The sequence below is a fragment of the Aulonocara sp. 'chitande type north' Nkhata Bay genome, linkage group LG9 (genome assembly GCF_057382095.1).
Source record: "Aulonocara sp. 'chitande type north' Nkhata Bay isolate Kocher_YH1m ecotype deep benthic linkage group LG9, A_spYH_male_GT1.1, whole genome shotgun sequence".
NCBI classification, from domain to species: Eukaryota; Metazoa; Chordata; class Actinopteri; order Cichliformes; family Cichlidae; genus Aulonocara; species Aulonocara sp. 'chitande type north' Nkhata Bay.
Genome location: NC_141352.1, coordinates 16,787,626 through 16,797,746, shown reverse-complemented (window position 1 = coordinate 16,797,746; position 10,121 = coordinate 16,787,626). Strand labels below are relative to the sequence as shown.

The following is a 10,121-nucleotide window of genomic DNA, read 5'->3' as shown; positions in this document are numbered from 1 at the left end:
AGAGCAAAGAGGCATCCTCAGGAGATTGTGTTACTTATTGAACTGTCCAAGTCAGAGCGATGTACTCCAGACCATGGGTCAAAAAGTGTCCAACAAGACTAATCTGCTTAAACTTTTATGAACAGAGAGTGCATAGTTGTACGTGAGGCTCTGCACTATTCATGCAAATTCTATTTACTCATTTTCCTCTCTGTACTTGAGTTTTGAAACCTTTTGCCATCTAGAAACGTAATGAAACACTTGTTGAGTCTTTCTATGGTCTGCAGGCTATTCTTTCTTGCTTTCCCTTTTCCTCACTAGTGCACCTCATCCCCTCTGCAGTACTGGCATCAGCTCTAGGATTCAGGAGGCCTCTGGAGAGGGGGAAAAGCATGAGGGAAACTTGGAACAATATGTTGTAGGTAAATAAATGCGCTGTCTAAAAAAGAATGCCTTTTCAAAACATACCCAGGCCCCCTTGAAGAAGCATGTGCCCCAAATAATGCCCCAATTACTCTACTGATAATATGATAATATACTTCAACCTCTTTCGAAGTCACTGGGTTCACTGCGCAAACAAGGACCAGCACTCTGAGACTGAGGGAATATCATCTGGGGCCTTGAGGAGCTGCACATGAAGGAGTTGTGTGTGTATGTGTGTGTGTGTGCTTGTGTGTGTGCTTGTATGGGAAACAGAGCAAGGGGGATAGACTTACTGTAGAAGTACAGTATTCTATTCAATCCCATTGCCAGCTTTTGCACATTGAAACTGAACTTTTGACTCTGTTATTTAGTCCTGGATCAGAGGCACACAGCTGATTAAACAGTGTGAAATTCAGCGAAGCTGATGATATGGATTATAATATGGCAATAAACCCGAGGATAAGATCTCAGCACTGTGCTGATTAGAATCTTTGGCCGGTGGGCTGAGCTGGCTGGAGAGTGGCCTGACTATTGATACCATATGAGAGGATGAGTCAAAATACTGAGCAGATGTGACGGTGCAGAGTCACAACAGGAAAAAAGGAAACCTAATTACATTTTATCTCAAAAGGTACTGAATTGGCTAAATAGAATTATATGTAGACTGATATAATTCCAACACAATGGCTTTAAAATATGTGCATGAAAAATATTTTTGGGGTTAAATGTACTTTTTCGTCTTTGACTAGCTTCTACAGTTCACTCAAAGGTAAGTACAGGTCTCATTGAGTTACTAGAGTCAATCTCACATCTCAAAACCTGTCATAGCCTTTTTTAAAAATCTGACTTATTTCTGAGAAAAAAAAACTGGGTTCACATCTGAGTATTAAACAAAGTGCTGGATCTGTGCTGGGAAGTAATTAAACTAATCTGTCATGATTCACCCTCTTACTCTGACGACTTTCCATCCCAGTGAAACCACAGCGGTGGAGAGCAAGAGCAGAAATGTATGGATGGAGTGAAATGAAGGAGAAAGTCTTTGCCGTGCAACCCGCTCGAATGATATATCCCTTCCACCAACTGCACCACCTGAAAAGGACATCACTTCCAAGAAGATTTTTTTGGGGAAAGCACCAGTTGCCGACTGCAGACGAGGGGGAGAGAAAGAGAGTGAGAAGGGGGAGAAAAAGTGTTCCTGCGTCACGTTGCTTTAATTTGTTCACCAGCTGCCAATGAAAATGATGACCTGCAGAAGGTTTTTTTTTTCTTTTTCTTCCTCTCTCTTGGCACTGAATATGCACTGGCAAAACACATAGCTGGAGGCACACTCTGAACAAGTGTAATCTTTATAGTATGATGAATACCACAAAGAAGGCTGATAGGACGAGACCCAGCTCTCACACTGATTTCACTGATAAAAGTGCTGCGTTTGTGCTGAATATGTGATCAGTGGCGCATGCGGCAAGTGCAAATCTGTCACCTGAATGTGGAGCTAAAGTGCCAGTTTGGTTATTAAGAACAACTTAACCCTCTAGTCCAGTCCATTTACTCAGTATTAGTAAGAACCTCCTCTCCCTCCAATAAATCTGTAGATTAATCACATTAAAGCACGTGCATGATAAAGACCTGTACCACAGCTTGTTTTTCCTTGTCGTTTTACTTTATTAACGCTTTTAGGAAATTAGGCAAATTCTACAGGGAAAGGATTAAGAGGAAACAAACACAACGCCTCTCGGTGATGTTCTGTTTCAGGTAGGGTTGCCAACTCCCTGAAAAATAAATAAGGGACACCTCGTGGCCAGGGCCGGGCAACCTAGTTGTCTTCACCCTTCCCAGTGTGGTAGCTCTTTTTTGTGTGTGTGAAATTATTTTTTAACCATTTGACTTGAATTTGATTTAAGCAGATGCATATTCTTTGTGATATGACCATATGGGAAACAAATGATCATTTAGCCATTTATTTTTAGCTCAAAATGACAACATTAACACAGTAAAACAGGTCTCTTTCTTAAACAGAAGCCTGTCATGCTTAACTTTTGAGAATAAAAGTAAATCTTTCTTTAAAAGAACTCTGTCCTGCTTAACTTAAAATTATATAAATTAATAGAAAGCAATAGAACGAAAAATATTCTTGTAACTGTGCACATTTAGTGCATTTAGTACAATTGGCTTCAGTTGAGGTATTATTTCAGCTTTTCTAATGCTAATCAGCTGCTCCTGTTTGTAAACCCACTTGTTCCCATGATTACGCATCTTAACTCATCATCATTATTCATCTATGTATTACTTTTATGTATTAGTCATCTATTTGTTGTAATCATCTATCCTTGCAGTTGTTTATTACACAAAATAAATTATATTATCACACTTCTGGCCACATAGCGCTGATATTCACTGCACATGCCCATATTAACCTTAACCAGAGGGTTTAAAAAACAAACCAGTGTTTACATACCATATCTGCTTCTGCCGTGGCCTGGTGGACAAGAAATTGGTTAAGGGTTCCCTGAGCTTTCACGCCCCTCATGTTCTTCATGTGCCCACCATTAGAAGCATGCCTATGGAAAAAGTGCGCCGGCACACAGTGCAGTGCGCTTTATAGGTGTTATGGTGACCTTCTCCAGCCAGGTGTTTCCCTTTTCCCATTCCTCCCTGTGCTTTTGCAGTCTTTTTTTCTTTCTCTGAGCGAACAAACATTGCTGCTCTAATGCTGGGCTTCTGGCCCATTTTGAGACGATTTTTGAGTCGTGCGACCGATTTGGTGATCGGCCCAATTTTGGCCTTCATCGTGCATCGTGTAGTATACGTGGGGTAACGAGAAGCGATTAACACCTCGAGCAGCTCCCGATCATCAATCGCTCGTGAGCCGCTCACACTGCTCACGCGCAAACACGTAAACGTCGGTGAAAAAGACGGAGCAGCACGGCTGTGCAGCGTGTGATCTGGACACAAGCGATGGAGGCACAACTTGTAGAACTTCGGAAAGCTCATCCGAGCCTTTTCGATGTGGCATCACAAAATTATCACGACCACAACAACCGTGAAAATAGTTGGATTTACACTGCTGCTCATTCACAGCTGCCTGATAATGTTTTTCATTAGCAATTTAGCAAAGTTGATGGTGGTGGTTTGTGTGTCTGTGTGAGTGAAAGACAGAGCGACAGATTTTCTGTTATAACCTTCATGTTATGGAGGCACAGTGTGAGCACTCGGGTCGCATCAGAGCATCGGGCGGTATAGTGTGAGACCTGCATCGTGACCTACCAACTTCTAACCCCTGCGAGTCAATCGTGCAGTTTGAGCAGGAGCTGAATAACGCGACTGAAAAAAATCACACAGTGTCTGCCCAGCTTTAGGTGTACTGTCGTCCGAGACCGCAGTGTCGGCGTTTGTTCCCCTGTTGGCCATGCTTCTTGTTGTGGTCATTTGTTGTCTTCCGGTATTTTCTCCGCAAGCGACCTTTCCTCGACCAATGAGATGAGCGGTAATCTGAATTGTCATAAGTGTGCTGTCAGCTCATTGGTCACAAAGCAGGAGAGGGGCTGGGAGTTATGCTTTCAAACAAAGCGTTAATTCCATTAACATTTATAGACTACTTTTGATTCTCACTGTATTACGGGACAAAGTGCGTCCCTTATTAGCTCAACACGGGACGTGTGCTTTTGTTTCTAAATACGGGACGATTCCGTTTTTTAAGGGACGGTTGGCAACCCTAGTTTCAGGTGTCAAGGAGGGGCTCGTCTACCTCCGAGGCAGACTCACTTCCTGCATTCCCCATTACCATATATAAGCCCGAAAAAACGGACTTCTCCTGAAACACTCACAAAGTTTGCAAAGCGCAAAAACTACCCACTTGCAGCCCTCCCTCTCTCCGATCCCTCACAGAGGCTTTAGAGGTGATACCGCGCAAGGAAAAGTAAGAGGAATGCGACCGGTGTTGCTGTACTGTATTGTTACAAAGAGGGAGGTTTTAAACTTGATGTAAGCGTACCTGGATTGTAGTGCATCGCATTTTTAAACGACAATCCATTAAGTCTCTCTCTCTCTCTCTCTTTCTTTTTTAATTTTTCAGAGTCCTCCAGGACGTGGGATATTCTCTTCTGCGGTTTGCTAAAGAGCAAACATGAAACCTCAGCTATTTACCTTAGACTTAGTACTCTTGTGCATATCTTGCGGAGCAAGTGCACTGGCAGTGACTATTCCTGTTGTGTCCACGTCCCCGCCAGCCGCCAATATCACCAGCCTCGGCGCAGCGCTCGACTTTGGAACAGACACTGTGACTTTTTCAAAAACCAGGAGGAAGCGGTACATTAGTCAGAACGACATGCTCGCAATTCTTGATTACCACAACAAAGTGAGAGGCAAAGTGTTTCCTCCGGCATCCAATATGGAATACATGGTAGGTGACAGATTTTGATTTAAAAATATATATACATATATTTATTGCACGATTTTACTGCAGCCATGTGTTCCATGAACAGGATATTTCACCTCCAACATGCACCAATGAAATATAAGAGCTATGAAAGTAATGCTAGCTCATTTTAATAGTCGCACTACTTTATTTAGGAAGCGTTTTTAGGGTCTACTTGACATCATCAGCTGTTTAGCAGATCATGCTGCAGCAGACCACCAAGGTAGTCACTTCCAAAAGAAGAGGGTGTCATGTATAATACCAGAAGCCTGCTGTAATGGAAACATCCAGTTGACCTGTTAGATGTTAAAGAGTTTCAAGTCCAAAAACAGACTTGATGCTTGCATTTTGTTCATTTGGACATATGCTGTTTTGGCTGACAAACATAAGCGCTTAGACTGATGTGTTTCGATTTAAAACTGCCATTTCCAGCTCTTACGTTGTGTTATCAGTAAAATATTATTAGTGTTGTCCTTTTCCTCTAAAAAATCAGTTGACTACTTTTTGTTAAAGGGCTGCAGTCATGATCCATTCCTAATGGCACCCTTGTGTGCAAGTGTAGAACAAGCTGTTCAGCCTTCATTCATTATAATAAAAAATGTATTCCTCGAAAGGGTCACTCAGTAAGGGTGACTAGGAAACAAAGTGTCTCCTCTTATGCAACTAATTCGATGGATGATTTTTGTGTTTTGCCATAGTAACGCCTGCAACATTGCTAAGAGCTCAGTGTGCCAACTCTTATCTCATATCGCGCTGCTAAATGAAGATCTTGTGCTGATATTTTCCCCTTGGTTATGTAATGGGTTTTCTTGCTTCCACCTAATCTCTGTGTGTTTTTAGGTGTGGGACGACACACTGGCAAAGACGGCCGAGGACTGGGCTCATGCCTGCCTGTGGGAGCATGGGCCGCCTCACCTCCTCAGGTTCCTGGGTCAAAACCTCTCAGTCAGGACAGGACGGTGAGTGACCTTTGACTCCACCCCCCCCTTCCCTGACATCTGCTGACCCTCTCTCAGCAGTCATGGTCGTTGCCTTGTTGCCCCCTTCTTCTTTCCCCTTAAGGTTTTTCCACTGTGACCTGGTGACTGGCTAAGGAATGCTCCTGTAACCCTTCAAATAAACACAAAAACCTTGCTTTCAGCCATGACCCATGAGGACAAAAGCCTGTCCCTTTTACTGGGTCTTGATTTTCCATTTGGAAACAGAGGGCACCTTCATGTGTTCCTACTTTTAGATTTTATTGAGGAGCCACATGGAGTACAGGCTATTTGAACATGTCCTTCTGAACTCATTAATACATCTCTAAAAACAAACAAGGAAACTGATGTTTCTTGTGGAGCCACAAAAATTGGTGAAAACTTTTTTTTTTTTTTTTTACTTTTTTTTGCCAGTATCTTAGTGTATAGGATACAAACATATCTAAAACTCAATGTGAAGAAGAAGATTTTTAAAATCATTATACTGACACTTATATATATCACAATATCAAGGTGTTGTGTTTATGTGGCACTGAACCATTGAAAACCATGGAAACCATTGAAAGTCGGTTATTATAGTCATACCGAGGTGAGTGACTAAACTGGAAAACTAAAGGGTTTAAGATATGAGATGTCAGCCGATGGAGGAAACTAAAATATCTTCACACATACCTGGACAAAACTAGATCAGGGCTATAGTAAACAGTTCTTTAATCTTCTTCCAATTTGTCAAACAAAATAACAGATTTTCATAATTTTCCCATCATTTCCCCTGCTGCTGGAATTGCAAATGCTGTGATCTCCCATTTGCTTGAAAAAATTATAATGACACAAGTCACAACTGATAATATGAGTCTTGCTGAAATTTAAGTGTTCTGTTCACAGATATCGATCCATTCTTCAGCTGGTGAAGCCGTGGTATGATGAGGTGAAAGATTACGCCTTCCCCTACCCCCGTGACTGCAACCCTCGGTGCCCACTCAGATGCTACGGACCCATGTGTACCCATTACACACAGGTAGTAGTCGCACACTTACTCAGGCTACAGTAGAAATGCTGCTGGGGGGGGCTTCAAGTAACAGCTGCTCTTTTTAATATGCAGATGGTCTGGGCAACATCCAACAAAGTCGGCTGTGCCGTGCACACGTGCCACAACATGAATGTGTGGGGTGCGGTGTGGAAGAGGGCGACATATTTAGTTTGCAACTACTCTCCTAAGTAAGTGTACTTGCTAACCTGACAGTTAACTGTGTGGTTCATGTTACACAATCTCACGTAGTGTAGCTTTCACGCTGAAAGGAAACCTTTTATTTCTAATGAACTTGTTAACCTGATGACGACACGCTAACGACAGGCTTAATCCTGACACAGTTTGCTCTGTTCTGTGCTTAGCTGCGAAATGCCACCCATTATGGTAGGAGCACCAAAGCACCGGAGGGCCACGAACCAAAAGAAAAAGTCTCTAAATATCTCAGAGAATCAAAGAACACCCAGACTTGTGACTGACTTGTGACCCGAGGTTCTTTAATCTCACTAGTTTGAGACATACGTGTGAGAAGAACTGGCTCATGACCCACTTTTAGCTTGCTAACTGGGAATGTGGTCTCAGTGCTCTTGTGCTTTACACGGTCCTGCAGAGGTCACTGTTGTCACGGTCTACAACGAGAAGTTCTGTGCATGATGCCAGCTGGCTCTGGAATATGCAATAGTCACTGAAATCTGAACCTTATGTTTTTTACACATGTAAAAAGCAATTTCACACCCATTTCCATTTAGGGATCGTACTCAATGTTTCAGTCATATACCCAAAGATCTTCTACACCAGGTAGTCTTTCTGCTAATGAAGACCACAGAATGACTGAAAAAATGGCTGAAAATCTATCGCTTAGGCAACTGCTACTTCCTTTCTAGCTCTGTGGTTATTTTTGTGATTCATTCACACTAGATGTTACTGTCTTCCAGGGGTAACTGGATCGGAGAGGCTCCCTACAAAGTAGGCGTACCCTGCTCCGCATGCCCTCCCAGCTACGGGGGCTCGTGCAGCAACAACATGTGCTTCCCCGCTCTCAAGACAAACTACCTGCACTGGTTCAAATAAACAAAGGTTTCCTCTCAACATAAGCTGACAACCTACAGTACCACAGAGACATTATTTTAATCCAGTAAGGATTTGCACAATAGTCGTGGACCACGCTAATTTGTATATATGGGCTTATTTAAAGACAGAAACATGCATTTAAAGGCAGCGTAAAATTTTAGCTTTGATCACTTGTAAATAATCTGTAAATTAATTTGTTTTATACCAAAACTGCAAAGACTATTTTAACTGATGCAATATATTTAAATGTAAAATGGGTCCTTTTAACAGCGCAGACTGTACAGTGCGTGGTTTTTACTATACCAGTTTACAGCTGACAGTGTGGTAATAAAGGACATTACTACCATCACAACTCCTCATAGCTGCTCACTTTGGTGCTACGGGCATCACACCACCATGCTGTGTGCTCTGCCTTCACAGGAATGCTCTGATATAAGGATCAAAGCTTTTGACCTCAGAGGGGAAACCCCCCACAATGCCAGTGTCAGCAGCTTATAAGCTCAAGTGTGCTGCAGTTCCAGCTTGTGTCCGGCAGCAAGTTTGTTGACAAAAGTGCAGAATATACATCAGTTAGAGTGGGAAAGCAACTTGTCAAGTTACACAACACCTCAGTGGTTGGACGTTTGTTTAAAGTGCAAAACAATGCATTTTCTCTGTGTACCATTACAGAGACTTCATCCGTTTGGGCGTTTCACAGGTTTCATACAGTGTTCATGTCATTTTGTATTCTAAGAAGCACATAAAATCATTTGACCCACATATCTGTTATATAGTCATATTTGTTATTGGAATCCTACTGTATATTACCACTATATACAGTCTATTGATGTTGTTTATGTATTTCGTTATAATCACTGATGTAGCCAAGCTTTAGGCACTTGAGTGCACCTTAATTGTTTGTAAATTTCCAAAATACTCAAAAATTATTATTTTTTTGTATATGTAGATAATCATTATACTTTGATTATCTTCAAATATACTGTAAGTTATTCATTTTTATATTAAATATATATATATTTAAGTGATATTAATTTTTGTTTTGTAAAAGGATTGGAGTGCAATGAAATCATTTTTAATCAATCAGAAAAAAAAAAGAGTTAAAAAAACAAAAGAAATTAACATTTTCAGCACTGATTGTGAACCTTTTCTCCGTTTGTGTTTTGTACTTGTAATAAAATGTTCTATTTTGATTGTTTGTTTGTTCCGTTGTATGCTTTGGGCAGCTCATGTCGTCCCTCTGGCTAAAAGCAGTATCATTATCCAGCGTCTGCTCTGTGTTGTCTTAAATTGATTATCTTTCTGACTCTTTGATTCTCAATTAAAGAGTGCCCTTGAAAAGCCCCACATCCTGCGTATCAACAGCAAAAACGGGGAGAAAAGAAAACATCTTCAGGCTACAACCGAATCCTAATAAGAGAAGGTTGACTTTGGCCCCGACGGTCTGTGTCTACATAAATGAACAGATAACTGATAGGGTTTCAGGGGACTGTCATGTTTGGGTTTCTCCACTGAAACCATCGACCTTACTGAGGGGGAGAAGCAACGAGCAGCAAGAATGCTGGATGTAGAAAGAGGCGTATCATCGGAGACGTAGCCAAATTGTAAAAATGGGATGGTCTAAACAGTGGATGCAGAAAAATTTGTAAGAGGTAGAAACACAGGGAGAGAAGTCAGGATGTAAAGCCGCTGGTGTGCGCAGCAGCATTGCACTATTAAACACTTTCATGATAACCTTTGCTTAGCGTGACAATTGCAAACCACTTCCTGCACATTTTTGCAGCCAGAAAGAGCAGCCCATTCCCTGGAACTAAACAGCAGAGAGTTTTTGAGGAACACATTAGTATGCATGGGAAAAAATCTTCCCGTCTGTGTAAATGCCAGGTCCTGCGCCAAACAGATGATAGTGAGTGTTTAAAAAGTCACATCATCAGGATGCGGAGCGCGATGCGGCGACCAGTTAGACAGTCTGCTGTGGATGTTATCCATCAATGATTGAAGCAGAGCAGAGGTTAAGGACATGGGTTTGGGCTGGGATGAAAGCAGCTTGTGATGGCTCGAGGGCATGAGCAAGAAAACACCTGCAAATGAAGTGTAAATTGGAAAGGGAACAAATATGTCCATAACATTCATGAGTTTGGACTTAATTCAGCTTTTTTCTTCCTTCTTCTTACTAATGAATGAGTGGAAACACTTTGAAAACCTCTACTTGACAGTTAATTTACACTTAAAA

At 41.7% G+C, this 10,121-nt stretch overlaps 1 protein-coding gene across 2 annotated transcripts; it reads left to right on the top strand.

Moving 5' to 3' along the window:
- Positions 1-4,074: 4,074 nt before the first annotated feature.
- On the top strand, positions 4,075-9,081 carry LOC147321913 (peptidase inhibitor 15-A-like). Of its 2 annotated transcripts, none has more exons than XM_086305133.1 (6): positions 4,075-4,318; positions 4,475-4,801; positions 5,657-5,775; positions 6,679-6,811; positions 6,896-7,011; positions 7,756-9,081. In XM_086305133.1, the coding sequence occupies exons 2-6, from the start codon at positions 4,526-4,528 to the stop codon at positions 7,889-7,891; spliced, it is 780 nt and encodes a 259-aa protein (XP_086161259.1). In that variant the 5' UTR covers positions 4,075-4,318; positions 4,475-4,525; the 3' UTR covers positions 7,892-9,081. The 2 variants fall into 2 exon arrangements, with proteins under 2 accessions (XP_086161259.1, XP_086161260.1); XM_086305134.1 differs by having other exon boundaries at positions 4,075-4,383.
- The last annotated feature ends 1,040 nt before the right edge of the window (positions 9,082-10,121 follow it).